This window comes from Poecilia mexicana, unplaced genomic scaffold (genome assembly GCF_051168715.1).
Source record: "Poecilia mexicana isolate PSO_F unplaced genomic scaffold, ASM5116871v1 scaffold_17, whole genome shotgun sequence".
Taxonomy (NCBI): domain Eukaryota; kingdom Metazoa; phylum Chordata; class Actinopteri; order Cyprinodontiformes; family Poeciliidae; genus Poecilia; species Poecilia mexicana.
Genome location: NW_028263386.1, coordinates 6,858,521 through 6,878,451, shown reverse-complemented (window position 1 = coordinate 6,878,451; position 19,931 = coordinate 6,858,521). Strand labels below are relative to the sequence as shown.

Here is a 19,931-nt window from a genome sequence, read left to right as displayed (position 1 = left end):
CCTGTCCAACAAAGCTGAACTCATAGTTATTGGCATAGTGATGTTAGCTCAAATTAATCATTATAAATCTCCAGCAAAAAACATCTACAAAATGCTATTGTTCTGACATTTTTACTGAATTAGAGGGTGATTTATCAAATCCCTTGAGTGAAACATTCAGAGTATCAGCTGATGGGTATTTCTAAGTTAACTATGGGGGAATTTTTCTGCCATAATTCGAGAGCTCACATTTTCAGTCTGAAAGCAGGATTTCATGTCTTTTGTTCTCAAAACTTTTAATATTTTTGTTTACATTTTTATTTTGAAAGCAGGACTTCATGTATTTCTTCTCAAAACTTGTAATGTTTACTCAAATCTTTCTCCTCACGCTCTTGCAGAACTCTCTGCTTGCTTACAAAACATTTTCTGCTTGCTTGCTTTTGGAACCGCCTTTTGGAACCGTCGCTTGGCAACTTCTCAGCCAATAGAATGAAAGTGTTGTATTGGGTGCGTTTGATTCCTTCTAGCAGGTATGCCTGCGTGGCTACTGTTGATTGTAGCAACCTGTGCTAGCCACTGGATGTGGTTGGTTGGGTGAACAAACTCCTGCCTAAGATCAGTAGCTATTAGCGATCAGTAGCTATTAGCGATCAGGAGCTGTTAGCGATCAGTAGCTGTTAGCGATCAGTAGCTATTAGCGATCAGTAGCTGTTAGCGATCAGTAGCTGTTAGCGATCAGTAGCTATTAGCGATCAGTAGCTATTAGCGATCAGTAACTGTTAGCGATCAGTAGCTATTAGCGATCAGTAGCTGTTAGCGATCAGTAGCTATTAGTGATCAGTAGCTATTAGCGATATGATCTGGTATTTTGTATTTTTATGTTCTTTGATAATCATTCATTTATTTTGTTCTTTGATAAAACTGCTCAGGGTATTGTTCTTTATAATTTGATTATTGTTCTTTATAATTTGATCTTTCTTTGTTTGATAAAACTTATTCTGCTCAGTGTTTGATACAAATTGATCATGCTGCAAGCTCATGCGGATCACGTGAACAGGGCGTGCTTAGCTCTGGTTGACTTGGGTTGGGCTCTGATTGGTCTGCTGGTTCACGCTCTCAGGCCATGATTGGCTCATGGTCAGAGAGCGGCTACCTCTGATTGGATGGCTCGCCTGCAAGGATGGAAATGGCCATTCCCCCTTTGCACGCAGGCATCCCTTTGTTTAAGGGATAAAATATGAAAAAGCCCGCGGTTTTTGTCAGAGTCTGCTGTGGATTGCGTTCGAATGCCCAGCTACGTTGATGCTGCTGCTTGTCTCTAGGCCGAAGGCTCTCCGGCCAAGTTTCACGAGGTAAGCGCTGACAACTTGAATGAATCGAGCATCACGTGTTTAGTCATAGAGTGTTTTGTACTGTATTCTGTGGGGAATAAATCGAGCATATTTGTTCTAGCAGCAACAGTGTTTGATGCATGTTATTTTGCTGTAATCTGTGGGGAAATAAATCGAGCACATTTAATTCTAGCAGAAACAGCGTTTGGTTTCGTTATTGCCGCCGATCTCCTTTGACCCTGTTTTAAAATTTCATAAAACACGATAAGTAGCTGTTAGCGATCAGTAGCTATTAGCGATCAGTAGCTGTTAGCGATCAGTATCACTGCTGGCGGATGCTTAGTGCAACTTAGAGCAGAAAGCTGACGTCAATGTTTCTCCCTACATCCAGTGACTAGCGCAGGTTGCTGCAATCGATAGTAGCCACACAGGCATACCCGCTAGAAGGAAACGAATACACCCAGTACAGCACTTTCATTCTATTGGCTGAGAGGTTGCCAGGCGACGGTGCATTTTTGTTCCAGAAGCAAGCAGAGAAGGTTTTGTAAGTGAGCAGAGAGTCCGAGCAGAGTCTATGTCTGAGCACGAAGAGAAGTTTTGAGTACAAGCATTACAAGATTTGAGAAGAAACACATGAAATCCTGATTTCAGACTGAAAATGTGTGCTCTTGGATTATAACGGCTCAGATACTTGAAAAGGCTAAATGAATACCTGTTCATTAGCTGATAATTATTGGACAGTTTGGTAAGAGGATAAGAAAGCAGCAGCAGCATGTCACCATGTTACCTCTGCTCCCACAATGAGTGGGATTGGTGTGAACTCATGCCAGTGCTGATAAGGGACGTGACGCACACGGAGTGATGAAACAGCCAAAGTGGTGATGAAGGCACGACACACTTCACACATAAATAAATGAAACTCCAGGTTGCACAGGAGAAAAATACAGCATCTCAATTTGATGCCACAGACAGATAAACCCAAACAAATTAACTATTTGGATGTTGTCCTTCTCAGAAATGTGCCCTGTTTCTCAGCAACAAAAATAAACACTGGATCAAAAATTAAACCACTTAAATGATTCCCCTGTAAATCAGAGCTGTCACTTATCAAATAAGAGATTTCTGAAATGAAAATGTGATTTTTCTGTTTACTCAGCCAAGCAGAACTTTATCTACAGCGCCAGGAAAGTGTTGTTTTTTGTTTTTTTTATCCTTATGGTGCTCAGGGCTGTTACTGAGAGCAGTCAGACAGGAAACAGGCAAAGAGAGAAGGGGAGAAAACATGCTGGTCTCAAATCCAAGGATTTCAACTCAGTATCAGGATCAATACCCTCTGCTCCAGTTTCTACGCCTTTATAAACTTTATATACCTGAGAAAATGGTGCTAATGGTTAAGACAAGTTGTCAAACTGATTTTTAAAAAGTCTCCATTTGATTCTTAGTTCAGCAGAACATTTTTTATCAGCTGGTGTAACTTTAACTTTGCTCAAAGGTAAGTAGCAGCCTCTAATAATTTAGCTGCTGGATGTGGTCGACTTTTCAGACCATTTTGCCAATGTTGTGTAACTAAAAGAGTTTATACAAAAACTTTCCCAAAAATAATCCAAGTATCGTAACTAAAAGATATACATTAAAAACTATGAGAAATTCTCCAGATGCACTTTTTGACATCATTTAACTCTCACAGGCTTTAGCTGTAACCCATGAAGTGTCTTTGAACATGTTAGAATAGGACTATTGTTTATAAGAACATGTTCAGTACATTTTTTACACAAAATCAAATTTAAATAATGAAATGTTAGTCTGACCTCCTTTTGAGCTCCTTTCAGAATGAGCTGTTTTAGGGCCTTTAAATTTTTTCTTCCTTCTTCCTGGTTGGAATTGCAATTTTTTATATATTTTTTTTGATATAATGTGAAAACCTAAATAAATATTTAAAAACCAGCTGACCAAATGTGCTGGAACTCTGCTTGGGTTGCCAGGTAACCAGCTAGCCTTCGCTGGGGTTGCTAGGTGATGGGCAGCAACTGCTGATTTGTTACATTCAGAAGGTTTTTGAAATAGACACCAAAAGACATTAACTTATTGCCAAGAAACGGCTGGATGTTTGTTTGTATTTAAAAGCAGTTGAGACCCAAAAAACGTGCAAAATGTGAATTTTGCACAGTTGTTCCCCTTTAAACTTGTAAAGTACCTTCATTGGCATTTCTGCGTGGATATCAAAGCGTCTAAATGCCTTTACAGTGACGCTGTGATGTTGCTCAGCTCTTGATATCAAACGCATTAAATAACCTGTGGGGTTACACAACCCACAGAGCAGCTGATGATGCCGTCCTCACATCTGAGCCAGAAAGCTGGACTGGGACTGCCTCATTTGCATATTTTATTAAGCTTGCAGCTCATGTTTACAAGTACGACTTTCTGGTTATTTCTGAACGTTTCCACAGCAACATGTTGTCTTGTAGCCGAGAGCAAGACGACTTCCATGAAATCCATGTGTAATAACAACCCTGCAGTGATGATTTTTCCTTGAAAGTGATTGAAAAGTAAACGTGGGAATATCATCCTAGAGACAGACGAGGACAGATGGGTCTAATAACAGAGACTCACCTGGTCTTCAAAGGACAGGGCCTGTCCAACGTCTCGCGGGAAGCCGTCTATGACGATGCCGTTGGCGTCTGGGATCTTCATAATCTTCTGTTTGATCTCAGTTATTGTGGTTTCCTGAAAGAAATAACAAAAGCAACATGATTCATGAGTGCCTTCATCCGGTGCCTAAGCTGTTGATGTTTTTTTATTTTTAATAAAAAGCGATAAAAGAGATTCTGCCATATCTGCAGGGCGGTCATTAATTTCTGGATCAATACAAAACAACCGAGAGGGTAGGTGTTTTCCTTAGAGAGAATCATTTCAGCAACAGATTATAAAGAAATAATAATTTACAGTGCTTAAAAAATATTCAGATTCAGAGAGTGGAATTTAAAATGCTGTTGTTAGTTTATGGTGCGTTCACACTAAACACGTTTTGAGCGTCTGGTTACCTTTCATAGTCTGTGTGGAGGCATGTCGACGGTCAGTTGCAGCTCATTTCGAGTGTCTAGCGCGGCGCGATTTGAACCGTTTCGAGCGTTTTGAGCATTTGACATGTCGAGCGCGTCCAATGCGTCCGACGCTCTACATAAACTTTGAACGTAAACCAGGCGCGTCCGACGCTCAAAATGCGTTTGGAGTGGATGCACCAAAAGTGCACACTTGTCAAACTTGAAGCGTCTGAGGTGTTTCTGTGAACGCACCGTTATAAATCACTTAACGGTTTAGCACCACAATACATTAAAGATCTGCTGTCGCCATAGCAACCTTCCAGACCTCTCAAGTCTTCTGGTTCTGGTTCTGCTCTGCATCCCCAGAACCAAACATGGTAAAGCAGCATTCAGCTTATATGCACCACAAATCTGGAACAAACTTTAAAAAAACCTCCAAAACAGCCGAAAAACCGAGATTCTTTAAATGTAGACTAAAAAGTTTAGAGTCGCTTTTGATTCATTATAAATAAAACATTAATCAACATTTTGATGTGTAGCGATGGCACTTGACAGTTGTTGCTGAAATGTGCTATACAAATGAACTTAATTGATGAAAACCAGTAAAGTTTGTTGTAGTAAAGTGACAACAGGTGACTGAAGCTGCGCATTTTCCACTGATGTCTTCATCTTTATCTAATGGTTTCTTTAATGGCTGTAACTGCGGCAGAGCGACGACCTCCTGAAGCCAGAGGACGTCAACTTCTCTTAGCATCACTTACTTCCCCATGGCTGGAGGAGGTCAACATGTTCGAACGCATCTCTCTGGGCAGAAAGTAATTTGCAGTATGGCAGAGATGCTTGATGCAATGCTCTGCTCTAAAAATAACCCAACTAACCGAGGCGTTTAGTTTCCGAATGGGAGCTGCCATCCATCCATGCAGGGATTCAAACTAATCTAAAGATCAAGATGGTTTCATTGAGAGAGACTGTAAATGGCTGGAAGAGTGAGGAGAAGCGACTCCTCAAAATAATGCGCTGCTGGTTCTAAAACTGCCCTGTTCTCTGCTGAAGATGCAGATACTTCAGAGACTAAGAGAATAAAAGCAATTGTGCTTTCTGTGTTTAATTTTAGAGCTGGCTGTCGACAGTCCAAGAGCTTCCTTTCAGAGGACAGGTGGGATTTCTAAGAGAAAAAGGTTCAGAGAGACAAACAGCTTCTGGCTGAGTGAAGTGCTGCTTCATCTGAGCTTTCAGCCTTATTGGATCATTTGCAACTTCAGCGCTATTACAGCTCTAATCACATTTAGAAAAATGTGTTTATGTGATGAACATAACTCAAGTTTTTTCCAATCGATCCTGAATAGTGCCTTGTAGAAGTCGCCTCTTTTCACATTTATGACCACAAACATTCATGGTTTTCCAAGAATTTAGAAATAAAAATCTGGAAAGTTCATTTGCGTTCATCCCTCCTTAGTCAACACTGTTTAGAAAAACAACTACAAGCCTTTCAGGACATTTTGATTAATCATCTTTGTAAAATAACTCAATCTCAGTAAAGCTTGAGCATCTTGACCACAAAAATATCTGTAATTCAACGGTAATTAACAGTAAAACTGTGACAGGAAAAATCTATGAACTATAAATTATTTAAAACTGTTCATCTGATGTACCGGTAAACTAATCAGTGAAAACAATAATTTGTATATTTTACATTTGTACATTAATTTTATAGGTTGTTTTCATGTTTATTTATGGATAAACACATTTAAAACATTTTCTATTGTGGTAAAATATTGACTCCAGCACCATTTTTCATCGTAAAATTAACAACAAGAAAGACATTTAACTGCTAAGGAAAAAACAGTTTTACCTGGAATTTTATGGTGGATTCTGGCAACTAGAGCTGATGGTGTTTTACCGTAAAAATTATGTTTTTGTTTGTTTGTTTTAACTGTGCAGCATGATGCTGCCACCACATATTCAGAGTAGAAATTTTGTGTTCAGGCTGTAGGGCTGGGTATTAAATCGATTTTATTGATTCATTTAGGTTTTAGTTTGTAAAGATTTAATTTTTGGAAAATCTGGATGTTTTTTTTTTTCATCACGCCCAGGGCGGCCATCTTGCTTTATAAGCACTTTGTTTGTTTTTGTTTTGTTTTTATTAAACAGCTTCTGTTTAATAAAACTTCCCCACAACTTCATCTCTGACCTGTCTGTTGCTCAGCGAAAAACCATTTAAAAAACATCTATGGTGTTTTCAGAACAACTGGATTTATACTGAGAATAAACTACACACAGATGGACTCCACTAACTAATTAGTTGCACTGGGTTTTATCTAGACTTACTGGAGTAAATAGGTTTGAAAACAGATGCACAACACACTTCACTGATTTCTGCAAAACAAAATTAGAAATCTGTGTCTCAATTTTCTGTTTACTTCACCAACAAGCACATTTTTCTGCTGGTCTATCAGATAAAAAGCAAATAATGCAGAAATTTCTGGAGGTAATCTGACAAAATGTGGATTTTCCTTCATACAAGGCACACTCAAATCTTAGCTAACTCCTTATGCAACAACAAGAAACAATGTAGGAATAACTAAAGCCGCAGCTTCGTAATTTAATTCATAAATAAACCAAGACTTACAGTATGACTCGACGCCAAGCAGCCACTTTTTGATTTATGATCGCTGGTTGGCCCACTTTGCTGTTTGCCTCATCTCGACTGAACCGACTAACGTCTCAGACATGTCAGGAGAAGGAAGATGAACGATGAGTAAGGCGGTTAGTGCGGATAATTCATGAGAATCATCAAGCTAAAACGGGCTCTTTATGACAAGGTCCAAGGCTTATGTCTGTGTCACGGCCTTGCAGCGACGGCAACACATCACAAGGTCGTAAAAACCTTCCTCTGGAGATGTTTTCAATAAAAACGAGTGGAGTTACTCCACCTGTTTGGTATTTTAATATATGGAGTAGAATATTTTACAATAAGAGCAAACACGATTTATCACTCAGATGGTTTTCAGTATTACCTACTTATACTCTCTAATATTAATGATCCATCAATCTAGGGCTGAAAAACAATGTAAGCATTTCACTTCAGTTGAGATCAATAACTGATTATTTTTTTTGTTTTAAATGTCTGAAATACTGTCAAACTGCTGATGTTATCTATGCTGTTTTATCCACAGTTTTCACTCCACTTGTGAGGATTTAAGTTGTCTGACAGCTTAGAGCAGCAGTATGTAACTTTTTTCAACATAAATATATATATATTCTTCCCATATTTGTTGAAATTGTCACTTTATTGTGAAAGTACAGTATGAGATAGATAATCTTTGAAAAAAACGGAACTCCTCTGCTTTCTCCCAGTGCTAACTAGAAACAACCAGTCAGAGCCAGGGGGCGGGTCTTAGTGCTGTCAATCACCCTCCTGTGTTTCTCTCTGTTATGGTAGAGCTTCTTCCTGATAGCATATCTTGTTGTAAATGCTCAAGCTAGCATAGCCACTGAAAAATGGTTTTCCTGTAACAGTAAGTTGTTTCTCCACCATTAGCACATTTAGCAGCAAGTACGTGATGTTGATTGACAGCACTAAGACCATTTTTTTTATCTGTCTCATATTATTCTGTCACAACATGGTTGCAGTTTTAACAAAAAAACATTTTTGTAAAAATTCCATATTGCAGCTTTAAGGATGAACTGAAATCTAAAAAGAGTTTCCAAACTGAAAACGAGACTTTAGAGCATAAAGAAAATGTCTCTTGTGCTGCCTGTCAGTTTTGCTGAGCATTTGCCGGTTTAATCTTGGCTGCAGCTGTTTTTATCGAAGGTTCCTGCTCTCTGTTGTTTGAGATGTCGCTCTGAGTTGGTTTTTAATAACAGGTAGAGAACAAAAAACCTCTGAGGTGAAGCCAGTTAATGTCAGACGCTGAACTGGGGATATGTTATTGTGTTGTAATTATGCTAGGTACTCTGTTAGAAAGAGTGAAGCGTAAACAGCCACGGGAGGGGGTCAGCGCTCTTTTTCTTCCAAGCGGAGTAATTACCTTAGAAAGATGGATGCTAATAAGACAGATAAGCATCCTCTCTCCCCAGCATGCTTGTCATGCGCCTTCTGCCAATTAGTTCCTCGTTGCATTCATGCTGTGATAACAACCTGACCCGAGTGTCTGGACATGCCGCTTATTTCTCCCAAAATATTTAGTCCATCTCACCCGCCCCCCCGCCAACACGTCTCTGTCCCTATTTCTCGGCTACCTGCGGCGCCAGCTCGCCGTTGGTGATGATTTTGGCGATCAGGCTCCACTTTCTGTTGCTGGTGGCATTGTGGATCATCTTCTTCCTCAGCAGCTCGCCCACAGACATGTACTGGAAGCCATAGCGCTCGGCGATTTTCAGGCTCTGTGTTCCTTTGCCGCTGCCAGGGCCACCTGAGTACAGAGGGAGAGAGAGAGAGAGAGAGCTGTTGATGTTTTTGGGGAGGTTTGTTGTCGTGTGTGTGTGGGTGAGTGTGTGTTGGTGAGAGAAATCAGGCCTGTGTGTGTAAGAGTGTGTTTGTGGAGGAGGAGAAGGACATAAAGAAACAGGTACGTGTGAACCTCCTACATTTGGTAAAAAATCATTTTCTCACCGAATATCTTTGGATTAATGGTGTCAACATTTTCTTATCAACCTAAAGCAGAATTGCAAACATAAAATGATTATATTCCAGCAAAACAAACAGTGACAGATCCTTATGAAGTTGATCATTTGAGTAAAACTGCCTGAATGTTGATGAAGAAAAACAGAAACTTGAGTAAGATCATCTTACACGCCGAGGGAAACCTTGTGGAAACCTGAATGCTCTTTTTTCAGAGTTTTGCTTCATTTCCAGGTTTCTGGAAATCTCTGAGTTTTGCCAGGTTGAGACTATAGTGTGTCGTAAATAAAATAAAATTCAGATGATTAGGTTCCATGGATTGTGTTTGAACGGGCCGCACAAAATGAGTGCAGGGGCCGTAAATGGCCCCCAGACCCTCCTTTGAACACCCTTGGTCTAAAGAGATTGTTCAAAGATGAATGATAAAAGTTCTTCTCTCTGTAAAAGCAAATATTCAACAGGAACATGAATTGTGTTCAGATTAAATTTCTATTGTTTGTCTTTTTTCAGTGAGAGTTTTTAAAATAAAAGATGGATTTACTTTAAGTGTTTTTGCACATTTTTACTAATAAAAATGGCAGAAAATGCTGTTGATCTGATAATTTTGTGAATTTCACAAGAGTCTGGACTGTGAAGGTATTTATTTTAATTTTTCCTCTTAGGGATTCAGACAAGCATAAAATCAAAATCTGTTTGAAAGCCACAAAAAGCAATAAATCAAATAACAGCGAGATAAATTAAAACTACTAATTTCCATTTGCGTGATTGTTTGTTTTCCTCGTGTCTCTTTCTACCAAAGACCGCATGACAAAAAGCTTCAGGAAAATTGTGTTTACCGGGACTTTAGTATCCATTTGATTTGTTTTGATTATTTATTTTGGATATGCAAGATGTCTTCCACTTAAAGTTTATTGATCTTTGACATCGTGTTCTTGCATTATTACAATTTCACTACTTGCAAATGGTCTCAAAACAACAATATTATGATTTTTTGCAGTAACGTCTGGGATAATTTGTCGTCGTGACAGGTCCTTTGTATTTGCACTTTGTAATTCTTCTTCACATCCTAACATCCTCCTCACAGCTAACAGCTTTCTGCGAAACCTGACACACAAAACATTCACATGATCTTCTGCAGAGGTGGCAGCAGCTGCCATGCTGCTTTTCCCTTCAAAACCGGGGCACAGCATGCTCTTAAAGCGACGGACAGGGACTGGCTTTGTGCTGCGAGGACAAACACCCATCAGCCCCTCCACAGGGAGCCATTCAAAAAAAAGAGCTTCAAGAAGAGACCGAAGTTGTTTTCTTGCTTCTTCTCGATTTTTTATAAACCGACTTGAGGCTGCGTTTGAGCTAAGGTAGGTTGTTGTGGAAATGATTAACAAGATAAATGAGATTATTTGACAGTTTAAAGCAGGCACGCCAAGGAAATCAGATTAGGAGTGTCAAACACACTGAGGAACATGAAGCAAGATCAGCTCTGATGATACAAACGTAGAGAGCTCGGATACCAGGAAATAGACTTAGATTCCTATCCAGACCACAAAGTTCTACTTCAGCATCTTTGCATTTCTAAATCCTTTAATATGAAAGCACTGAGCATCGTTTGCAAGGGAGGAAATCCTATCTCATTATCGGTGGGGGGACCATGAACAGGGGAATTTCTTAAGATCAACTTTGGGGGGCTTGGCAAAGTTATAGTGAAACATCATGTAAAATGTGGATTAAAAAGTTTTTTGATGTGTTAAAGCTGCAGGACCAAAAATGACTATCAAGTGGAAATGCACATCAAACATGTGTTTTTGTCAGTAAACAAATTATTGAGAACTGTAGAAGTCAAACTCATATTGAAATGTTTTGATATTTGGTTTGGTTCAGTGTCACTGATCTAATCTCTGCTACACCTTTACAAACACTTAAGGCTTTAAATAAAAACAAGGTTTAATGAGTAACTCCATTTAATAAAATTCCTCATAAATATAGATTTTTCCATGTCCTGGATGCCTAAGAACCTATAAGTAGGTAGAAATAACAACTATCTGGGAAGTACCATAACTTAAACTTAACACTTAAAGCACCAGGGTTTTTATTGAAAAATATCCTCATGTTTTTCTACTTATTTTTTGACACAAATGGAACCCAATATAAAGGCTCTACACTGATGGTAAGAAATAAAGGCATAATTTTCTGTTTTTCTATCTGCTCTTTCTCTCCTCTGCCCCCTCCCGTTTCAAACTGTTCTCATTAATATCAGTTAAAGGGCTAAATATGATTCAAATATTTGCTACCTTTGACAAAAAAGCTCAAGTCTATCAGAGCAATGTAACGAGTTATGCTTGTTTTGATTTCCAAGGCAGTTTATCATGATTCAGCCGAAGTAATGAAATAACGAACTGCAGTCTGATTTTTATTGTTAATGTGTTTCTTCCTATTGAGCAGTGAGAGTAAATAAAATGTGTTACACGTCTTTTGCTTTAAGTTTTTACTTACTGAAGAGTGTTTGTACTGCCTAGCCACAGCTAGCTCGGCACTTCAGCTGCTGTTGCTCCTCCTACACGTTGGACTGAACCATTCCTTCAGAGACGGCGGGGGGGCCTAAAAAATTATTCTTATTTGTTTTCTTTGATGAATGGCGGATTCATTTAGTTCTTTGTTTCTTTCGCCTTTTCATGTTGATGTTGTTTAGATTCAAATGTTTCTTTTATGATTTCTTTGTGGGGACAATTCTAGACTTTTCCAAGATATTTTCCGACTTCTCCGGGTTTTCCGCCCATGACCGTTTGTGACGCAACACACACTCACACACCTTTTCTGCTTCTCATCTGACGGAAAACACGCTGTGAATGTTGGCGTTTTGGCAGCGCTCCCTTACCGATGACGAGGATGACTTTGGGTCGCGGCCTGGACGGGTCGAACACCTCGTACTCCTCGATGAGCTCGGCCGTCTCTGACAGGTCCGAGTCGCTCTCGATGGAGAACTGGCTGATGGGAGGGAGGCGGTCATACCGTCTGTAGGGGAAGTTGGGGCTTTCGGGCAAAACTGTGGCACAAAGACAGCAACGAGATTACATGAACTCAGATTTCTGAAACAAAGTTATATTTATACATCGATAAACGACTATTCCTGAAACGTCTCAGTCGTTTTAGGAATTGATGAGTTGACTTTACAGTAAATTAGAGAGAACAACATATTAGCTACCTATGCTAACAGAACTGCGTCGTTATGGTTGCTAATATTCTGTGTAGCATATCTATGTTTTAACAGTTTACTTCATTTAACAGAGTCAACGGGCTAATTTATCAGAAGACTAGATTATGACTGATACAGGGAGCAGACAGAGACTTCACTGTCTCTGTCTGCTGGCACTAGCAAGTTTACTGCTTGCTAGTGCCGTATATTTATAGTGAACATTATCTACAACCAGTATTCACACTAACAGTGAAAATTGTCTGAATGGCCAATCAAGTAAAACTTGCATAACTAAGCAAAACAAGATAATTCAGTTTCTGGTGATTTAAGTATTGAATACATACCGTGTTTCCCCGATAGTAAGACACCCCCGATTGTAAGACGTATCGGGGGTTTCAGGGGGGTCGGCTAATATAAACCGGAAACACCTCTCATCTAGCTGCGCGCCGCCTCCTGCCCACGTCCGCACCGCCCCCCTCTCCATACGTCGCCGCGTCTGCCACCTCCCTCTGATCTTAATGAGCGCCGCCTCCTGCCCACTTCCGCGCCGCCCCCCCTCCATACCTCACCGCGTCTGCCGCCTCCGTCTGATCCAAATGAGCGCCGCCTCCTGCCCACGCCTGCGCCGTCCCCCTCTCCATACGTCACCGCGCCGTCCCCTGCACTTGTCACTGCCGTTAATTTTATGGTTAAAACAAAAAATTCGACAATTTTTTTCCAATATAAGACATACCCCGAAAGTAAGACATAGTGGGGCTTTTGGGGATAAAAAGAAAGTAAGACACTGTCTTACTTTCGGGGAAACACGGTATCTGTCACAACACTAATGCTATTAATACATTTACAAATTACTGATACAATCTGCTACCTTCTACTTTTATGTTCTACTATACAAAACTATTACTAAATTTTGAACTTTTGTACATTTTCCCACATTATAACCACAATCCTCAACACATTCTAATGAGATTTTTAGTGATAAACCAACACAGAGTATAAGTGAAATAATCTCCCAGTGGAACTAGTACTTTTCATCAATATTATAAATTATTGACTTATAACAAACTTTCATATTTTGCTGAAAAGTTATTTGTAAGTTAGTATTCTAGAAATAAGACAAAACTATCATATTTGTTAAAATATCATAGTCCATTAGACCAAAAATTCTTGTGTTTTTGCAGTGGCATAAATCAGACGGGAGGCAGGGATGAAATTAAGACATCAGAGCAGATTTTCCTTTCCTCAGGCTTTTGAAACCTGGCAGATATGAGCTTCAGCCACAAGCTCCATTTATCAATAACGCTCATCAGCCGGCCGCTCTGCTCAGCAAAACACTGCCGCTTTCAGACTTTCTTTTTCTTGAAATCGAAAACCTGCCGGTCACTGCTTTTCTTATTTGTACGATCTTTTGTGGCATAACCAGAATGACTACAGGTATTTTTTTTTTACTTGCTCAGACACAGACAGGATGTTGCAGATCTTTGTTTTCAAAGCAGCAAAAATACCATACTTCGGAAAATAAGAAAGGAAGCGTTAAAGTTTAAATAAAAACATTAGCCTGCCGATTCTGCCTCTGTGTATCTGAATTAGATTTTGCCTTGCAAATTTCGACCAGGTTTTGCATAAACAGGGATTTTCCGCACTGCATCCACCTGCACAGGGTTGTAACTGTAATTGATAACCGCTGAAAGGACAGCAAAGATTACAAAGATTACTGATTAACTGCACAAGTTTGTCTCCAGTGAAGTGAGTTCATTCACGTTGGCAATTAAATGCACACTGCACACTGTTTCTGAACAGGAAACGGCTTATCTGACAAACAAACAAAAAAAAACAAAAAAACATCAATTTTGCAGCGAGAGCTCAGGTGTCTCACTTTTGGCACTTTTCAGAGCGTGAGTGGGTGACGCACATGGATACACATCACATTAGAGCCAGCGGAAGAAACCTCTTATTCTCCGTCCTGTACTTCAAAGGAAAACACAAAAGCCTGAACAGAGGATCTGCGAATAAACTCCTCAAGATGCTCTGCAAATGTCAGCACCCTTCACCGTTAAAACACGGAGCAGAATGGGATGCTCTTAGCTTTCTTCAAAAGAAAAACATTTTATTTCTTACTTTTACGTACATTTCGTGACAATTTTTTGCTATTAAATTAGGTATTACCTGTAAAACATTTTACTTCTTTTGTCAGAACTACGAAGCATTCATGTCCCTTGTATTTCATCACAATTTTTCATATTAGAATCATAAATTTAAATGTGATTAATTGTAATTTTATGACAGACCTAACAGTAGCACATAACTGTTAAGTGAAAAAATAATGATGCGTGACTGTCCTTGCTGCATCACATTGAGTTTTTATTTTATTTTTTTACAAATAAAAAATCGAGAAGCGTGGTATTCATCTTACTTTATGCTGATAAACCTAAATAAAACCCAGTTCAGCCTACAGTATGGATTTAAAGTTTTATCACAATATTATGTGGAATTACTGTCGATAAGAACTATTTGCTACTGGTACTTCTTTTTATGTCTGCATGACATAAATACTGTTAAACATTCCCATCTGTGATGCTTTCTTTATGACGCAAGTCGCATAAAGAAATGTGATTTATATCACTAAACTGCACACTAACTGGGGTTACGATGGGTAGTTATTTGTTTTTGTTTGTTTTTATTGATTTTCAAGTTTGATATTTATTAAACGAACAGTGGAGAAGAATGTTAAAAACAATCCTGACCTGGACAGTTTTGAAGTTTTTAAACATTAATTGGGATTTACTGTGACAACAATGAATGAAACTGTCACCATGATAAGAAATTTTTCATGATAAATGATACAACAAGTTCAACCTTTTTTTCCCATTAGTTATCTAATTAGTAATCAGAGTATCAGTATAAATCATCAGGGCTGACTACAAGTCTAAGGTCACAAAAAGGGCAGCTAGCATCTCTCCAGACCCCACACATCCTGGACACAAACTGTTACAGATACAGGGCGTTTACAAAAAACAGTTTCTTCCTCCAGATAGCCTCTCTGATGAGCATCTTACAGTCAGATACTCTGCCGAGACATAAAAAGCATTTTTGCACTGTCACATCAAACCTTTTTTTTAATGTCTGCAAATATATTTACATAAGGTTCCCTCATTCTTATCTTATTTCTCCATAAGTTTGTATGTTTATACTTGATGTGTGTACGCTGTGAGCAATGGAAAAGCAAAGTCAAATTACAAATTTTGAAGTTAATTCTGATTCTTGTAACATTAGTAGAGAAACATCGCGATGAAGACCGAGTTGTGGAGAAGTTTAAGGCAAGGTTAGGTGATAAAACAATATCCCACTGTCTCCAGTCTCACACTGCAAAAACACAAGCATTTCTGGTCTAGTTTCTAGTCAAATATACAACAAGACTTTTCCCCATAATATAAGTGAAATAATCAGCCGCTGGAATTAATATTTGCTCAACAGCATTGAGCATTTATTCACTTAAAACAAGCTCATATCTCTTGCTGAAAAATTACTTGTAAATTAGTTTTGTTTTATTTCCAGTGTACTAAAATATTTGCACTAGAAACTAAACCAAAAATACTTGGTAAGGTTTTGTGTTTTTGCAGTGAATCTGACAATCACAAGGCCGTTCGCCTTAACCTGCAGGCGTGGAGACGATTAAACTGCGATGGAGGGAATAAAAGATGTTTGAGGCCGAAAACAATTTAAGATTGAGAGAGGTTTGTCTTCCAGCAGCACAGCAACCCGAAACAGGCAGGCAGAGCTAACATCAAAGAGTATGCATGTGTTAAAATGGCCTCGTCAAATATAATTAATAATCTGCAGCAAGACTTAAATGTTGAAGTTCACATGAGCTCTCCAGCTCTCCCTTCAGTCTGAGCTTCAGCTGTTTTGCAAAGATAAATTGGGAAGCAAACAAGCAAAAATACAAACACTAAGAAATAACTAGACCCAATGAAACGAAACCGAATGAAACTAGAGTAACAATAAATAACTATATGAAACAAACATAACTAGAAGACGATGAGGAGCTGAACTAAAGGAGAACAGGAACAAGACTGACCGAACCAAAGAGGAACAAAACCCAAAGTGTCAGACAGAGGTGAAGAACTCATTGAGACATAATCAAAAGAAGTTGCGACAGTAATTTCACCAAAGTTTTTACTCGTTATGGCAGAATATGAATGCATATACTTCATATACTTACACTGCAAAAAACAGAAAACCTTACCAAGAATCTGATCTAGTTTCTACTGCAAATATATTAACACACTTGAAATGAGACAAACTAGTTTTAAGTAAATTTAATACAATGATAAGACATTTTCACAAGTTACAGGTTAAATAATCTGCAATTTGTACTTTTTCTAATCAATATTAAGGAGTTACTGACTTAAAACAAACTCCGATATGTTGCTCAAAAGTTACATGTAAGTTAGTTTTGTGTGAACTAAAATATTTGCACTAGAAAGTAAACCAAATATACTTGGTAAGGTTTTGTGTTGGTAAGTATACTGGTAACTATATAATTACCAGTTTCTTGGTAACAAATTGCATTTCTTGGTAATTAGGTGCTATTTTGTGTTGATGTTTCACATAATCAATAAAATACAGTTTGTGACCAAATGCGCTGAAACAAATGGCTGTAAAAACTACATCATGATAATACGGTAAGGTTTTGAACTGAAATGCATATTGAAAGTATTTGGGATGTGATTGCATCATGTGCACAGCTGTGCTGTAAATTTTAAATGTACAGGTGCATTGTGGGATATTTACCGGCTGGAGGCGAACGTTCACGGGTTAGTGAGTGGGGCCAACAAGGACTTTCACCGGGTAACTACTTTTTAAAACATTTTTATTGCAGTTTTGTGTTTGTTAGCAGATAGAAATATATTTTATGTGGTTATATTTTAAGCATTTGGCGACTTTTGTGGATAAATTCCCATTAAAAGGCCTTGAACTGCTCAGTCTAAGCCGCTGGTGAGCAAATCTACACTGCAAAAACACAAAATCTTACTAAATACTTTAGGTCTAATTTCTTGTCAGTTTGTAATTATTTGGTTTTAATGGATTATAACTTATTTGTTGGTTCTTTAGCAAACTGAATAGACATATGAATACCACAACATGTTTTTAACGTATTATTTTGTTCTTGGCTTTCTTTGTTTTTAAAAACCAGTTTGAAATAAATAAATATTTCTTCATGTTTCGGCACTCTTTTGTGTTGGTGTACCACATAATCAGTGAAACACTGATAATACAGTTTGTGATAAAACGTTTTCCTACTTTTATGGACAAGTAGTTCGCATTAAAAGACCTTGACCTTTCTGCAGCCTCACCGTTTCTGAAGAGCGACCGGCGCGACTGGCCGCCGTTGAGCGGAGGAAGGGACTTCCTCTCCTGGCCCACAAAAGTGTCCCACCGCACCTTTTCGGTGCCGCCGAGCTCCCGGACTTTCTTCAGACAGCCTTCCAAGTAGTCGATGGGGTCATCGGGCCGGTAGTACATCAAACCTGTCAGCAGACTCTGTGGGGAGCGCAGAGGATGAGGTGTAAAGTTAGAGGAGAGAGGCGACAGCGCATCGTTGTTGTTCTGTGGGAGTAAAGTGGAGCTGAGCAACTAATGAGATCTAAAGTTCAAAACCTGCCTGCTGTCTGGGCTGCGGCTGGGGAACCAATCATCTCATTTCGTCCATGACCCTGTCTGGCAAAACAGGGCAGCACTGCAAAAACACACAATCTTACCAGGTGTTTTTGGTCTAGTTTTTCTTGCAAATATCTTATTACACCTGAAATAAGACAAAACTAAATTATAAGTAACTTTTCAGCAACATACGGGATCTTTAGAGTCAACAATTCCTTCACTTTGATAAAAAAGAACTGGTTCTATTGATAGATTATTTCACTCATAACCAGAATCTGGTACATTTACTCAATTAACTTCTTGAAAAAAACAAAACAAAAAAACTTTTAGGAGTATTTTTACTACGCTATACTTTTTACTTTTACTACAGTATTTTTATTATGAAGTATTTCTACTGTTATTTGAGTAAAATTTCTGGATTTTCTACCCACTCAATCAAGAAGAAACATATTTTGACCAGAAATTCACCAGACACACACCTGCGGTTTTTGTTAAAGTTTTATAAGTTTTGTATTGAAAGAAACTGATTTGGAAAAATTTTATTTTGCCTGATTTTGTTATTTTTTGCCTGAATTATTGTCACTTTCATCCTTAAAATACAAACTTTTCCACTTAACTTTATATTTTGGTCCATCTAATGATGTAATTTTTAAATGTTAAATTATATTATTGATAATTTAATCAGTTACTCAGTAATAATACTTTTTTACTCTTAAGTAATTTCTTGGACGGCTACTTACTTTTACTTGAGTAAAAATATGTAGAAGTATCACTACTCATACTTATAGTTTTTGGGTACTCTGCTTATAAAATTGGAAAAATGTCTTGTTATAAGTGAAATATTCTGCCAGTGAAACTAGTATTTTTAATCCATGTTAATGAATTATTTCCCTAAAAGAAGCTAGTATATTGTGCTAAAAAGTTACTTATAAGTTAGTTTCTGCCTCATTTCAAGTCTACTAAGATATTTCCACAAGTCTGGACTAAAAATGCTTGTTAAGATTTTGTCCTTTTGGCAGTGAGGACCCCGATGACCTTTTCTTTCTATTGGTACTATTAAAAAAGGAAAAACCTCTCCCCTAACTGTTCCCAAACAACACTTTCCTCAGGGACTTCCTTCCTGATTTCCACCCTTCCTCCACCTCTAATACATCCTGAAAAGCCTCCAGAAGTTTCATCTACTTTTTGGTCAGACAGATGATGAAAACAGCATCTGAGCATCAGTTGCATGCACCAAAATAGTAGTTATGATGACTGCAGATAAGCAGCAGTGATTGCACTGATTGCTTGCATACATTAGCCACACAACACAGTGGGAATTGACTGTAAGTAAGTGGAGGAGATAATTTACTGTCCTCCACGCAGAAGTAATCTTATATCAACATTGCTACAAACTCAGAACGTAATGATGTGAGAAGTGAGAGAAATGTGGGAAGACTGCCACTTATATTGTTTAAATATGCGTGCATTCTTGCAGAAACAGTCATTATTTTTACATTTATCTGCTAAACATCTGCAATAACTTAAAATGCATAATATATATGTTTCACTACAGTTTTTAAAACGGCTTCTGAATCATTAAACCAGCACGATGCGCTTGTTTTTAAGCTTTCAGCTGTAATATTTTCTGCTTCACTGGTAAAAGATGACACATAAGACCTTCTCCAGCGCACATTGCAACGCTTCAGACATCATGTCAGCTCCATCTCTCACCTCAAACAGCTGAGGTATCTCCCTCCGTGCCAGATACTCCTTGGCATCGTTGGTATTCATCTCCAGCTGGATTTCCTCTTTATTTTTAAATGAAAAAACTTATCGGAGGCGGATTTTTCCCACCTGTTTCCCCTCTGATTTATCTTTGGTTAATGAGCGAGTTCGTGACAGATCTCCTTTCAGCGCATTTTTTCCGCTCCTGTCCTTGCGGACTTCTCAAGTGGATTCCTGCAGGTGATGCCACCGCGCCGCCCTCCTCCTCCTCCTTTTCCTCCGCCCGCTCCTTTTCTCAGTGGTGCGGATGCGTGGCTCGGTTGGACTCTTTTTCTCGCCTCCCGCAGCGCTTCGCTTGCAGCGTGCAGCTCCGGTTTGGACGGTCTGTGCTCTGC

The 19,931-nt window shown here is 38.7% G+C and overlaps 1 protein-coding gene across 1 annotated transcript in view; it reads right to left on the bottom strand.

Moving 5' to 3' along the window:
* The window catches only part of ak5 (adenylate kinase 5), a 95,437-nt gene extending 75,506 nt beyond the window's left edge, over window positions 1-19,931 (bottom strand). Inside the window, exons 1-5 of the mRNA XM_088014746.1 lie at window positions 19,543-19,931; window positions 17,526-17,712; window positions 11,851-12,018; window positions 8,597-8,769; window positions 3,921-4,034 (exon numbers count right to left, since the gene is read on the bottom strand). Of these exons, the coding sequence (XP_087870872.1) occupies window positions 3,921-4,034; window positions 8,597-8,769; window positions 11,851-12,018; window positions 17,526-17,712; window positions 19,543-19,602 (702 nt within the window). The 5' untranslated portion in view covers window positions 19,603-19,931. The remainder of the gene's footprint in view (window positions 1-3,920; window positions 4,035-8,596; window positions 8,770-11,850; window positions 12,019-17,525; window positions 17,713-19,542) is intronic.